The sequence below is a fragment of the Setaria italica genome, chromosome III (assembly GCF_000263155.2).
Source record: "Setaria italica strain Yugu1 chromosome III, Setaria_italica_v2.0, whole genome shotgun sequence".
Taxonomy (NCBI): domain Eukaryota; kingdom Viridiplantae; phylum Streptophyta; class Magnoliopsida; order Poales; family Poaceae; genus Setaria; species Setaria italica.
The window spans coordinates 10640093-10655840 of record NC_028452.1 but is presented as its reverse complement, the minus strand read 5'-3'; the positions used below and the strand labels follow the sequence as shown (position 1 = coordinate 10655840).

Below are 15748 nucleotides of genomic sequence, written 5' to 3'. Positions count from 1 at the left end.
GATTGATGATAACTTTCTCAGGTCAGTCCCAATGGAGTATTTATGGTAGTTTCTATATCTATTAATTACCTTGACAGCTCAGCTATTTGCTTATCTGGCAAAACAATTAATGAGGAGTGAGAGCACAAAACAGAAAAACCATTTCCTCCTCACGGAACCAAGTCGACACAAGCACCGAAACACCACGAAACCACCGAAACGGCGTTGGGGAGACTCAAGCAGTTTCTTTCGGCATGCATCCGGATCCCATACGCCGCCGCCGCAATTCCTCTCCCGCCGCCGCCGCAAGCCATCTCCCGCGCGCCCTCTCCCGCGCATCGCGCTTTCCCGCACACCCTCTCCCGCCGTATCGCCATCTCCCACGCGCCCTCTCCCGCCGCATCGCCATCTCCGCCGCCGCAAGCCCTCTCTTGCCGCCACGAGCTGCAAGCCGCTCCCTTGGCTCCTCGACCTCCTTCCTCCGCGTGCTCCGCCGCCTCCACGCGGGCCTCCTCACCGCCGGGCTCCTCCACGCGCCGTCGCACCCGCACCTCACCCTCCGCCTCACTCACCTCTACACGCTCTCCCCCGACCTCCCGGCCACCGCTGGAAGCCCTCTCCCGCCGCTGCCGCAAGCTCTCTACCTCCTACGCTCGATCCCCAATTCCTAGACCTAGCCTCCTCTGCCCCAATCTGAGAAAATGAATTTCAGGAGAGGCACTGGTGCTGGTGCTCCTGCCGCCGTTGCTACTGGATCTCCGTCAGCCGCAAGTGTTCAACTTGTCGGTTTTCCTGCGTGGTGGACAAGCTCATCTCCTATGGCCTCTCCCACTGTAGGGTATGATTATTTCACTCCTATACAAGTCCTTCAGGCAGTGCATCTAGTATGGTTTCCCTTTTGTGATTGATGAAAAGTATGTTTGATGGTCAAGCTAACTTCTGTGCTAGTTATTGTCAAGTGCAATCGTGAATATTCAATAGATTACATTTGTTTTGTCAAGTGCAAGTACTCAGGTGTCAGGTCTTAGTTTCTGAACTGGTAGAGCTCTCATTCTGGTAGAGCTCTCATGCAATGGGAGAGTATTTCAGAAAGGAAATAAGAGGTACCAAGGTTGGTGTATTCTGTCCACTGTTGTTCCTAAGAGTTCAGGTGGCCTTCAGTGTGACGTTCTGTTCCTAGGATGGTTTTGATCCAGTTGGCAACATGGTTTTGTCAGGCTTTTAGCTGAACTGCCCTGATCCATGTTGTGTATTTATAGGAGTGTCTATGCATTAGCCTTGCAAAGGAAATCATTTATCATAGCTCCATTTTCTGCTGAGACGTCAGTATCAAATATTGTGGTCTAGGAACAGTAATAGAACTCATGTAAGTCGTTTTCCATGTGCTTGGTTCCTTTTCTAGGATACCATGTTAACTTCTAAGCTTAGAATTACTTGGTAACATAGTTAAGGTATTTTGTTATCCCAATGTTCAAGTGCAACCTCCTTGAGTTGATTATGAAGATGCATCACGTCAGTGTAAATAAGAGGTGCAGTAGATCCTAGTCAAGCTATCGTCATCTGATATATTCAGCATGTCGTTGACAGAAATGCTGTGCACATCATCCGCATGTCTTTTTTGATGAATAATCACTATGGTTGTAGCACATTAGTTGCACTGAACATATTTTTTTCTTTTTTCAGGATTTACCCACCAGGTGGGTTTACCAATGTGCAGTTAGATCAATCTCCTAACCATCTCAATGAAAATTTCCATTTTGTTAGAACTACAAAAAGGAAAAGTGCAACTTCTCCAATTGCTCCAAGTTCTGAACAAACCCCGATAGGCAGAAGCAATGCAAAAAATAAAGAAACAATCGATGTTGATGTGGATGCTGATGAAAACCCCCAAGATCCTAGAACCGACAAGCGATTGAACTGGACGAAAGATGAGACATTAGATTGGTAAGCCACCTTTCTTACTTTGTAAACTTTAAGCCTGGAGAATATGAAAAATTATGTTTGGTTGTAAACTTTGAGCTGTTGTTTTTTTAAATGTAGGCCAGTGCTTGGTTGCGTAACTCAAAGGACCCGGTTGATGGAATTGACAGAAAGGAGATCAATATTGGGCGGATGGTACTAAAGAGTACAACCAGACCACAAAGAATTGCCGTCAGAGAAACCAGAACCAACTGAAAATCCGTTGGGATCGTGTTAAGAAACCAGTGAGTGAGTATCATGGTTGCTAGATACAAACCAATAGAGTGTACAGAAGTGGGTTTAGTGATGACCAATTGATGGATCTTGCTGACAAGATGTATGCCTCTACACATAATGATAAAGATTTCATGTTGAAGCATATATGGAAGGTTGTTCGAGATGAAAGGAAGTGGTCTGCATATGTTAAAGAAATGGAAAAGAAAAAGGAGAAGAAGGGTGCAACTACTATGCCAGCTGAAGTGGTGAATTTGGATGATAATCCTAATATTCATCCTATGAGTCATAAGAAGGTCAAGGATGAGCGCTATAGGAAAAAGAAGGCATCTGATGCTTATTCAGCTATTACTGAGAAGCTAGACAAGTTCATTGAAGTAAGCACAAAGGCTAGAAAGGACCGTGAGAAGGTGTCAGAGGTGCAACAAAATTTGGCAAACAACAAGCTTGAAGCGGCCAAGCTTGCACATAAGGCAGCACAAGAACAAGTGAAGTGTAAAATGCTAGACACTTATAAAGAGCTACTGTTAGCACCCACAAGCAATTTGAGTGCACATGCTTTGGCTGAGAGGGAGAAAGCATTGGAGAGCATGAGGATGGTCTTATTTGCTACAGATAATTAAGGTATTTGCTAAATTGAAACTGCATGTGAATATGAAAATCTGAAAACTGCATGTGAATCTGAAAATCTGAAAACTGCATGGTCTTATTTGCTAAACTGATAATTAAGGTATTTGCAAACTGAGTATGCAGTGACTAGAAACTAAAAACTTTTGTGTATTTATTTCCTGTCAGTATTTATTTCCTGTGAAATTGAAAACTTGTGTGAACACCTGTCAGTATTGCAAACTGAGTGTATGAACACTTGTGTTATTTCCTTGCAAATGATGATTTCTGGAGTGCTGCGTGACCTGATGATGGATGAGAGATGATGGATGATGCCACCTTATTATTTTACTATGCATATCATGAACTTTAGTTCTTTTGTTATCAACTATATGTGCTACCTATTATCAGTTCTTTTGTTATTCAGAGATAGTTCTTTTGCTATTATTAATATATGATTCTGGAAACAGGCTGCATGGCTGATAGCCACAGATGATCTACTTCCTTTTTGTATTGCATTTAATTTATCCTTTGCATGAACACTACTATAGAAATCATGGGTTGGAAGAAATAGTTTCTATTGTACATTAATTACTCTATTTTTCTCTTGGAAACTGCATCTGGAAATCATCCATTGGGACTGCCCTCACTACACTTCAGATTTCGAATCTGTTTTTACATTTTTTTATGAAACATTTTTACATTTATATTCTTAAAATTTTATCTACGAAATAAGATCCACTTTCCATAGGTTTTGAATTAATTTCAGTTTTCTCATCAACTTATGTGTAGTATTAGTAGTAACTTATATTTACATTATATTTCTAGAACTAACAAGTTGTCTTGTTTGTCCAGCGGAAATTGGCGCATGGAAATACAGTCACCTATGTTGGATGGTCTAGTAACTTATATGTCTAATAGATCTTTACTTATATAAAGAATTTGTATAAAATAATTAGTATCACGTTACGTAGAGAACGTGTGATAGCTTTTATATTGTTACAACTTACATAGAGAAATGCAACAACTTATAGGGGGCAGTAGAACAGTTTATGTAGAGACGAAGATGTCATAGTAGATACTCAAGATAGGTAAGAATGCTAGGTGAGATTTACTTTGTAGCAATTTATGTATATAATTCGCTAGTTTATTTGCATTTAAGTTGCTACACTTAACATAAAACTAGCTACTATGTATTCACTATAAGTTGTCACTATATAAAAAACTATTTCGAAATATGTGCATCATGGATTAGTTTTGTAGATCTCGTCGTAAGAGACGTAGTGGTACAAACGGAATTGAAAACGGGCATCTCAGCAAAAAGTTATCGCATCTTTAAAATGTAAAACACATTCAAAGCATGTACAACATCAGCCCAATCTTCTCACACAGGCCGCAGCAGGTCGCGCATGGTCACACGCTTGATGTCAGCGCAGCCATACGTGGGCTAGCTTTTTCCTTAGAAATTCGGATCGGATCTGAACGTGCGGGCACGAGCCTATTATTTTACACAGAGGAAATTTCTTCGGTCGGGTCGGTCGCATGCTCGAAATTTAGCCCTTCCAACTTATTTCGCCTTCAACTACTAACAGTTTGACCGAAAAAATATTTTAATCAAAAAGAAACTCTGTTCGCGCGCGGCCCGGACAGAGCTCGAGCAGCCCAGCCTAACCAGTATAGGCAATGTAAAATGCTCATCTATTACTCTATATTAAGCTTCTACCTTAGGTATATTAAAGATCCTAGCTTAGGCGAATGATGAGGGCATCAGGCAGTGTAGCAAGCCTTGGTAAGACATTGAAACGTGGGGCAGGTAGACTTGAAGCACCTTTATGTTTTTCGAGACATCATGTTGCTGAAATATCCGGTAGGTAGTGCTACTCACAACAATATACAGTACTACTCTAAGTAGCTGCGGTATAAAAAAAACATAAGTTCCCCACTTGACTTATCCAGACAAATCTTTTCTTACTCCATTCCTCAGGCACTATAGCAAGCTTTGGTAAGACACTGACACATGGAGCAGGCAGACTTGAAGCATCTTTATGTTTCTCGAGACATCATGCTGCTGAAATATCAGGTACTTGTTGCTACTCAAAACAATATAGAGTACCACCCAGAGTAGGTGCAGTATAAAAAAAGAAACATAATTAAGCTACCCACTTGATTTATCCAAACAAACCTTTTCTTGCTCCATTTCTCACCATCGTTGCCATCAGTGCCCTTCTTATGTTTGTATACAATACACTTTCGTTTCTTTTCTCTAGCCTAATATCAAAATTATTTCTACATCTTTAATATATCCTATATATGTTTGTAAACAATGCACTTATGTTTCTTTTTCTAAAATGCTGATACACATCTGTTCTTTCGAGTACTTTATTTCAAATTCTAAGATCCAGCTACCTATATATTACTAGTCCTTTGTTATGATTCATGAAGCACAAAATTATGAGCAGCGCAGCATAGCGCGCCCATCCACCTAGTCGTCCAACCCTAATCTCACCCTCCCAAACCCAGCTACCCCCTCACCACCCGCCCCGCTAGTGCCAATGTGCCAGGTGTCACCTTTCTCTGCAAGGATTCGATCCCTCTCCTTTGCTCCTTGTGTTATGTGCGTCCTTGGCGGCGTAGTTTTATTTTGATTTTTTCATCTCATTGCTCATGGTCACAATGGTAGTATTTTGTTTGGCTTCCCCCAATTATACCTGTTATTACACTTTCTTAGAATCCCAATGCAACTATTCTGCATCTTCGAGGGGTAATAGATATTTTTTTTAAGGTGGCACATGTCTGAATGTGGGAACTGTTCGGCATATTTTTATAAATAGTTATAGGTAGGTTGGCTAGGGAGGGGCTGGATAGATAAAATAAAGCTAACAATTTCACTTTATTTTTTATGGCGTTGACATGTGTGAAATTCTAGACGTGCTTAGTCAATTAAGAAGTTCATGCCGATTTGGGGAGTTAGTCAGCATATATTTGTAGCTAGGTAAGATGATAATTTATTTATATGTATTTTTGATAAATCCAATCCAAAAGATGACCTTCAAAATCTATTTGAAGGCCCAGAAATTGATTGTGATAGTAGGCGATAAGAGACATTTGGCTACTGCAATGGGTTCGTCTTCGTCAAGTCCAGGGCTTACATAGGAACCCAAGTCAGAATCACTCTTGTGGTAGCTTCAAATGAGTTTGTGGAAGAACGGGAGGATTACTTTAGTGTTTGATTTTTTGATAGCACATAGTTACAGCCTCAGTGATTGCTAAAGCGGGGTTTTTTGTTTGCTAGAAACTGTGGCTTAGTTGGGGTGTGAGGAGTTGAAGTTTATGGAAGATTGTAGCAAATCCGATCTGAACCTCATTCCATACATTCATGATAGTTCTCAGTTCCTTTATCACTACCCACCGCAAGGATTCTTATTTACTAGTAGAATTTATGGAGCCTTATTTGGAGCATCATAAAGATTTGATGGCAGATTGAGCCTTATTTGGAGCATCATAAAGATTTGATGGCAGATTCTATGAAATATTTTGCGGTGACTTGTGGATATTATGAAAAGACTCTCAATGGTGATGACAGATTGTTTCTCAACAGCCCTAACTTATTATCTTTTGCTATGTTTTTCAATAAGAAGTTTGGCCTTGACAAATTAACTTGTGCCCCAGTTTTCAATATGTGAGGGTGGACCTTAGAGGTTGTCGTGAGAGACTGTCGAACAATATGACGCAATGTGGATGCTATGGAAGTGGCAATGAAAGCAATTCATATAAGGAAACTGCTAAGGTTTGACAACCCACACAAGGCAAAATAGAGAGAAGGATGGGCCAAATAACCTATAACTAGCACACTAGGGAGGAAGGGAAAGAGAGGTGGGCGAAAGATGGAGTTATTCAACCCACCGCCAGCACTAGGGAGAAAGGGAAAGAGGGGTGGTTAATGATCCAGACATTGCTTGTAACCCAGAACCAGCACCGGGGAGGAAGAGAAAGAAAGGTGGGTCAAAGATCGAGTCATTCAACCCATCACTAGCACCACGGAGGAAGGGAAAGAGGGGTGGTTACCGATCCAGGCATTGCTTGTAATCTGATCTTTTGCTACTAGTTTGTATGATTATTATTGATGATGTCTGGGTTAAAAAGCGTTTAGTTTATGACTAAGTTATTTAAATATTTAATGGATGATTTTCTAAGGCATCGCTGCCAACCTTATTTGGAAACCAGATCTTTTTTTCATTTTATTTTGTGGAAACCACTTTATGATCCGAAAGATGATGTCAGTTCAGAAAAACATGGCTGAAAAGATGGACGTTGATATCTCGGTCAAAGAATCACTACTATCCCTGTGATATGGTCCAATAATATGTCAAATCCTCTTGCATTATCTTTGTTTGTGCAATAGCAATTACTTTAGATAGTAAGCTCTTTCTGACCCCATGTCATGTTTTCGTGCGAAATCCTCTTGCATTACCTTTCTTTGCGTGACAGCAGTTACTTGGTTATAGACCCATGTCATGTTTCTGCTGAGTTAGGAATAGTAAGCTATTTCTGACCTCATGTCATGTTTCTGATGAGTTGTTCATCAGCCAATTTCACCGCATGTTGATGTAACTCGGGTAACATATATTCATGCGGCCGCGTCCTCGCCGCAGTTTCACCTTGCAGCCACTTCGGCACATCACATCCCACGCCGCGCCGTACCCTTCCACCTGTAGGCACATATCCGGTCCGCACAAGCAGATCTGGGGAGCGCTGCCACCTCCAAGTCCAAGGTGCAGTTTGCCTACGATTGTAATGCTTTCTTCTTCCACCATTTCCCCCCATTTTCGCATCGTTCCTCATTTTCCCATAGTGTTTTATATGATCTGATGTGCGAAGTTGTATGGCAGTGACTTTTTTTTTGAACGAACGGGTACGAGGAGGTGCCTATTTCATTGATAGGTATGGCAGTGACTCATTGATATGGGATTTGGAGGCATGATGAGGAATTTTTTGTATCTTGTCGATTATAAGTGCGCGTCAGATTGCAATAGAAATTTCATACGTTGTTGGCCCATATGCATGTGTCGAATTGCAGATGAGGGGGTTACTAACCTGATATGGAGGCACATTTTGGACACTATGACGCCCCCTATCTCTCTGACATCCGGTCAAATGATGGTGTACGGCCGTGCTGAACCAGGGTGCTGATGCTGGGTACTGAAGCTTAAGTACATCACCACCCTCCATTGCATTTCAGTGCACAATCTAAATTCTATGGTGCTGGCAGGTCTGACTCATAACATGGAGGACATTTTAGATATGGTGAAAATAATGGCAGCAGCACGCAGGCTGAAGCATTATATTAGGTTGGCATTTTCGCCATAGGTTTATCGAGGTAGCAATCTCTATTATTTCCATTTTTTTAGTTCATTTACAAACTAGTAGAGCAAAATTATTTTTCCTCTTACTTATTGCTATGCTAATTAGTCAGAACAAAGTATGAAAGACTAAATATACTTTACTATCAAGTGGAGTGTGCTTCATGCCTCCTGTCGCACAGGTTCAACCCATCTGTGCTTACGTCGAACCAAAACCTCCTGCATTTTTATTTCTTACTAGAACATTTGATATCATTCATGATCAAAGCAATAAGAAATGAACGTGCATCATAAATCTACCAGGCATCATATGCATCAAATATATCTTAGCATGAAGCTGCGCACAAAGTCAACCAGCATGTCTCCACAACCACAGCCCACAGCTAAGAGGGTGAAACTATAGCATTGTTGGCGCTCGTTATTGACACCATTTTACCCATATTTATCTTCAATATTGGCATACAAATGACACTATTTACATTGAAACATCTGCATATTGCATGGGCTAGCAAACTAAAACTTAAAACTTATTAATGTACTCATAAAACCGGCATAATAAATCAAACCCGTTACTCATTAGAATTTATAAGTATCGGCGTCTCAAGTAAAATACTCTGATTTAATTATATTTTACAATGACCTAGTCATCGAATACATCGTCATTGTTCTGAATGAGATAGTTCTTCAAATCATTTCGTCCCATATAGCCAACCAGAAAGTTGCTTCAGGTTTGAGTTGTCATCCAGGGAAAAAAACATTGAAGGCTGAAGTAGAAAGTGCAGAACATGATATACACCACCTTCAATCTGAAAGGTAATTTAAAAGGTATGAAAGAACATTTAAATAACAGTACATAGAAAATAAGTTAAATACGAAGAACAAAAGGAAAGCAGAAGGAACCATCTTTCTAACATTAAAAAGGTATTTCTGTGTAACATTCATTCATAGCTATTGGGCGATGATACCATCCAAATTCCATCCATCAGAAGTACCATGGGTACACTTTAATGTTTTCAATAATATCATGAAGGAATAGAGATAAGAAACAAATAACTTATAAAGAACTGGGAGCTGATTTACTTTCAAAAGCAATTCAGTACTGGCTGGTGAATGCAATGTGCCAATCTGCAGTACTGCCACGAGCCCACGACACAACCTGAAAGGTCTGTGCATGAATGCATACTTGCTTTCAGTGTAAAGGAAAAACTTATCAGAAACATGTATAACCCAATATGAGGATTTAGGCGTCGAGTAAAGTGGAGCAAGGAGAAACCTAGAACATTTAGCATGATTCACCCATCCTACCAGGCATAAACATCAGAAATAATTTACTCAGTTGAAGAACTCCCAAATTTGCAGGAAAACAAATATGCAAATTTGGAACGATTGCACTAAGAGACTACATGCATATTAGATAAGCTCAGGGGTAACAAATTCAGTAGGGCTAGCCATGAAAGTCATATTTCAGATAAATCAGTCTGACAGCTCATAGCATGACAGTTTGCTAGGGATGACAATAAACTGCTACAAAAATTGTAACCAGTTCGGAACAATGTGCTACCCCTGAAAACCTCCATTGAACTGAAAATTGAGAGATTCAGATTAAGAATTCACTTTACATATACTTAAAAAATAGGTGGATTGTTCGGAACTATTGCCGAATGTTGTATTCTGAGATTATACAGAAGCATGGAAGGTGAAGAACTTTGTATTATGTAGCAAAAAATAACATCAAGCAAAGATCGTTGGTAAAATTGAAGGGGGGCATGTAAGCTTACCTCATCTTGCAGGGACATTGACCAATCATGAACACGTGAGAGCTTGCTTGTGGTTGTAGGTGATAAAAATCCGAACACACTTGTATATCAATTGCCCAGCACTGCAAGAGTCATACAGTACATGGCCAGAAAAGTTCAATCAAGCTAAAGATTTTCCAATGAAGATTTAGTACAATATCTGAGTGGTGCTCTCACCTTGCATTCTTCAAATATTCAGAACATCTAGCGAGAATCAAAAGTACTCCCTCCGTTCCAAATTGTAAGTCATTTCAACTTTTTTGGAAAGTCAAAACATCTCAAGTTTGACCAAATTTATACAGTAAAATACTAATATTCATAATACCAAATAAGTACCATTAGTTTTTTTATTAAATATATTTTTATAGTATATCTATCGGGTGCCATGAATCTTTACGATCCTCTTTAATTTTAGTCAAATATAAAATGGTTGGACTCTTCAAGAAAGTTGGAATAGCTTACGATTTGGAACGGGAGTAGTAGTTTTAAATTTATGATTGGAATTCGTTCATTATAAGCTAAATGGATCTCCCTGTATGTTACTGCCACGACAAGGTAACATCGTAACAACAACAAAGAATGGAAACAAATAACAGCTTGCAAGCAGACTTCTGAAAAATTCCTTTTGTCAGGGACAGGGATCAGCTGACAGTCCAATACCCAGGTCCTTGGTCAGTAGATAGTGGGGTCCATCGGAATCTGGCAGATGACCCGATCCGAGGCTTGGGCAGGGGTTTCCTGCTGGCGCCCCTGCCACGGCCGTGGTCCTCGCCGTCGGTGAAGTGGACGGCGCGGCCGCAAAGACGCTAGCCAGCAGTGGTCTCGGCGTCGGTGGGGTAGCCCGTGGCCGCCGATGTATATGATGTCGTACGCTGGAGATTTTTCTATTCAATTGCCTCAGTATGGAAAACCATTTATTTTTCAAAAAGCACAGGAGGAAAGTACGTCTACTAAACTCCTGAGTCCTAACGCAGATACAGCCTGCCTGCGTGCCCTGTAATGATTGAAGCGTAATGTAACAGAGACAATTAGCATGGGCTATTACTCAAAGTTAGGCAAGCACAAACTCAAGGAGTCAGGAGTGAATTGAAATATCTGATATTATGCCTTAAGAGGCCGTGCTACACCACTACACCAGTCTACAACGAAACAAGTCATGCAAGTATTAAATACAGGGGCCTGTGGGTCTCGAAAAAGGGGCACGAATAAGAACAGCTAACCGAACAGCTCCAAACTGATCAACTCAGCAGGTTTGCATGCTACTACCATGCTATCTGCAGACAAGGGTGCAGCACAGCCCAAAGTCTCCCAGTGAGCCTAGCCGATGGCAACGCAAAGCAGATACTCTCTTCATTTTCTACTGAATGTTTCTGGCTCGCATCAGTTCTTCGATTTTCTCAACATCCTCAGGTGCATCCACACCATGGGCATCATGGTCCACTTTGATCACCTACAATTATTATGGAAAATAAACACAAAGCATTTTATGCACCAAATAAAGAGAAATGCTACTATACACGTTGAAAAAGAAAAACAGAGCATTCAGCCTGTCCAAGTTCATCATGAAAAACAAGCATCCGAGCAGTAACAAACAGGCACAGTCGACCTCATAAACCCTAAAGTCTCATGCCAAATTACCTTCATCCTATAGCCGTTTTCAAGAACTTTAAGTTGCTCTAGGTCCTCTTCCAGTTGTAAAGGTGTTGGTGAAAGTTCCGGATAGATCATCAAGAACTTTGAATCAAAGCCCTGTATGCGAAACAGTCAGTTAATTCGTCAATTTTAGGGCGTTACAGACTACAGGTTCAGCCGCAAAAGACCATGAACCAAACATAAGCCATAATAAACATAAGGTTGATGAGATACCGAGATTCCAAGGTGAAGAAGATATGGATAATTAGGATTGACTTTCCCTGATCTGAAATGCCAAAAGTCAGAAAAAAGGTGCATCTGAAAATATGGTTGATGGAAGACTAAAGACAAATATTGGTGGCTTACTTGTTGGATGGTATCAGCCCTCTTGAAAAGTAGATTGCATAGCCCTGATTATCCACAACACACTTTACTCGATTTGTGTCAGATGCATCTTCAGGTTTCAGTGAAGTAACAGCTGTACTGAAGACTGCATCAGGAGCTCGCTGCAAGCCAAATTGGAAGTTCAAAGAACAATGTCAATTAAAGAGGTTTGCGAAGGTACGGGGAGATAAGGAGTAAAAGGTCAGGTGAAAAATGCACGGTATTCAACTTTCAGGAGTACACTTAAAGAAAAAGATTTTGTGCCCAACTACTGGAGCCAAGAACAATTTTATTTAACTGAAGAGAAGTCCAAGAAACATCAATGTAGTGTTGCATAAGTAACCACCTGCAGTGCCATAACGACACCATCTATTATCTCTGGTTCAATAAGAGGCTCATCGCCTTGAATATTGACAACAATATCATAACGTTTCCCAAGCTTTTGAAGTGCCTCACAGCAGCGTTCAGATCCTACAAATGCCAATAAACGCATACAGTGGTTTACCACATAATCATGAAAAGATAGCATAACTACATAACAATAAAATCAGTACCATTTCTGCATGATTCTGATGTCATTATAACATCAGCTCCAAATCCTCGACAACAATCTGCAATTCTCTCATCATCGGTTGCCACAACTAAGGGGACAAAAAAAGCTAGTGTGAACATGATGAACAAATGAAACAATCAAGTAAATGATCAACTTAAGGTATGGACGTGTTGGGCTTACCAACATGGTCCAAGGAAGAAGCTAACATAACTCTTTCCCATGTTCTCTGTAAATGTGAAAGACAAAAAAAATAATAAAAACTAGAGGCAGAAACAAGAAATGAAAAATGAAAATGATTTGATAAGGTAATGATGCGCTTTGAGACATAAACTAGTACTGCATTTGGTATAAGTAAGTGTCAACACAAGATAGTGCAGGAACTATACGGACTGGTAAACTAATCGTATACAAGAAACTAAAACTGGTTAAACTGACATCTATATACCATTTCCTTTCCCGGAATCCATTGATCAAATATAAATTCGTTTGCAGTCAGAGACAACAAACCCAAGCTTAACTTTTAAATTTAAATGCTGAAAAAGTATTGATTACAATACAACATGAAGTGCGTTTGAGTCAAAGGGCTCTCACATGGAAAACGCCCCAATCAAAACTGCAGTGCAGAGTATGCACTATTATACAGATAATTGAGTAATCAGCATGGCCAGAATATTTCCATTATTTGAAATAGGTAACACCGAATCACCAGGTTTTATCTTGATCCAACCAGTCTAAACACCAAACTCCAACAGCTTCACATAAATTCGCCTTAGTCACTGAACTGAAACAATTTGAACTGCGAAGTATGAGGTCTGGACAAAATCACGATTCACAACAATACTATTCGACCTAAGCAAACTTGATATAGCACAGGTAAGCGAAATTACGGACGAACTTTATACGGCAATGCTATTGGCAACCAAAAGAACACCATCTTGCACTCGCTGAAACGCCATGCGCGACACCGACATGACACCACAGCCCAAGACCAGGCGAGGAAACAGCATAAATCGATTCGACATCCCCTCGCAATCCCAACCGCGAGTAGTCGTTACACTTTCCCCAGTTTGATTTTCTACCGCAAGCCTCCCCTCGCTGTCACTGTCAGATGTGATACGACAAGGTAAGCAAGCAGGGGGGCGGACCTGGATCATGGGCTTGCCGAGGATGTGCGCGAGCGGCTTGCCCTCGAAGCGCGAGGAGGCGAAGCGCGCGGGTATGATCCCCACCGCGCGGCTGCGGAATCCGCTCGGCCGGCGGTACAGGTACGCCGCGGCAGCCGCAGCCGCAGCCGCCGCGCCGAGCGCCAGCCCGTGGACTATCCACGCGCGGCCACCCGACGCCGATGAGGCCGAGGAGTCCGATGACGGCGCGCAGATCGGCATCGCAGCGTCGGTACGGTCGCCTGGATCCGCGCGCGGAGCTCTCGACAGACACTGACACGCTTAGACCACCGTACGACTGCGTTAATTCCGCTTTAGTTTTGTTTTTTTGAGAGGCAATTCCGCTAGTTCGTCACAAGTCGTCGATGGTGTAGCCCATTTCCATGTTGGGCCTGAATCGGCGCAGCAAAGGGTTTTGGCGGCCCAGACCGTGAGCTCAACTCCCTCTCCCTTTTTTTTCTTATGTTTCTCCGATATTCTCCGACATTAACGCGGCATATTGCTTTCTTCGCAACGAAGGTTCTGTTTGGATTCATTAGTTAATTTTAGCTGCCATGGATTTGAATAAGGTCCGGGTAAAGTTTAGGTGGCTAAAAATTCTTTTACTTGATTAAACCTGGTTAAACTTAGTTAAACTGCTAAAGATCAAATTGCCCCTCCATATTCCTCAGGAAAAATTTCTAAAGTAGTAGAGAGGAGTAGAATAGATAACTCTTCAATTATCATTTAGCTAATGGATCCAAATATCCCTAGCTAAACTTTAGCTAGCTAATTTTAGCAACACTTGAGCAAAATGCGGGCCAGACTAGGCCGGTAAAAAGCCCAAAATGATTTGGGCTAAAAAAACATGACCAAACCTGCCCACAAACACCTTTTGGGATAACCGTTTCTGGCTTTTTTTGCCGGGCTCAGGCTGGATGAGGCTGCTCGCTCTTTTTTTAGTTGAAAAACAATTCAAAAAATATCCAGATAGGCTTGGCTTCATCCAGATTTTTTTTGGCTGGAAAAATACGCGCCACGCCTGACCCTGTAAAGGCCATGTGCCGGGCTCAGCCCAGCAGCCCGCCAGACAGTCAGGCTGAGCTAAGTTTGCTCAGGTCTAATTTTAGCTATCTAAATCCAAACACGACTAATATCTAACTAGAAGGATTGAAGGCTAACGGGAGCCTCTGCTACTGTTTACGAACGAAGGTCTGCCACGTGCGACACAACGCCTCATGCATTCTCTTCACGCGGTGCTTCCTTTCTTTTTTTTTCCCCCGTGGAGGAAAACGGACGCTTGATCAAACGTGTCGTCCATCCGTCCCGAAAAATCACGCTGCTAGGTGCTTAATCTGCCGTCTATCAGAATACATGTTCAAGTTCAAATGTAATAATGTTACAACATAAATTTATATATTAATTTGCCTCAACATCTGTGCTAAGTTGAATCAAATTTACATGCTTGGTAAAATATCCGTCATGACGTCATGGCCGATCCCCATCGCGTGAGAAAACTGAACGACGCACGATACCTAATGACTGAGAGCTGAGACACACCTAGCGAATCGGCTTTGCAGGATGCTCATTAGGATCTGATCTAGCTTCCTCTCTTTGCACCCTCCATTCCCTTCCTCGCTTCCACGAACAGCGTCGATAAAAGGCGAACTCACCCCGAAGAGTGCAGGGCCAACTGACTGACCGAGCTGCGGCCATGTATATACAGCAAATAGCCATGTTGCATTGACAAAAAACAAGACCCATCACGAATGACCTACTGACGACGACATCACCGATGGAGTCCATTAGGAGAAAAGCCCGGTACAACAACCAAAAAAACCGATCCTGGACATTACGATCTGTTTGTTTTAGGGGGTGTTTGGGAGCACTTCACTTCACCAAAAATCACTCCACTCCACCAACTCCAAAAATATCGCAGCCAAACGCGTTCGGCTCCAACAACTCCGGCTCCAGGAAAAAAGGTGGAGCAGGGGGTAGATCCACGTTTTTGGTGGAGTACCTCAAGAGGTGCTCCAAAAACCCCCTTTACAGACCTCCTCGTGGAGTTGGTGGGTATTTACCCACCATTGCCACTCGTTACAC

At 41.7% G+C, this 15748-nt stretch overlaps 1 protein-coding gene across 1 annotated transcript; it reads right to left on the bottom strand.

Annotated features, from left to right (window-relative positions):
- Positions 1-11006: 11006 nt before the first annotated feature.
- Positions 11007-13972, bottom strand: LOC101780902 (3-deoxy-manno-octulosonate cytidylyltransferase). Its single transcript, XM_004961178.3, has 8 exons — positions 13649-13972; positions 12684-12729; positions 12505-12591; positions 12297-12421; positions 11933-12072; positions 11801-11852; positions 11573-11683; positions 11007-11384 (listed from the first exon to the last, which is right to left on the bottom strand). Exons 1-8 carry the CDS (start codon positions 13886-13888, stop codon positions 11292-11294), a joined length of 894 nt encoding a protein of 297 aa, XP_004961235.1. The 5' UTR covers positions 13889-13972; the 3' UTR covers positions 11007-11291.
- Positions 13973-15748: the final 1776 nt, after the last annotated feature.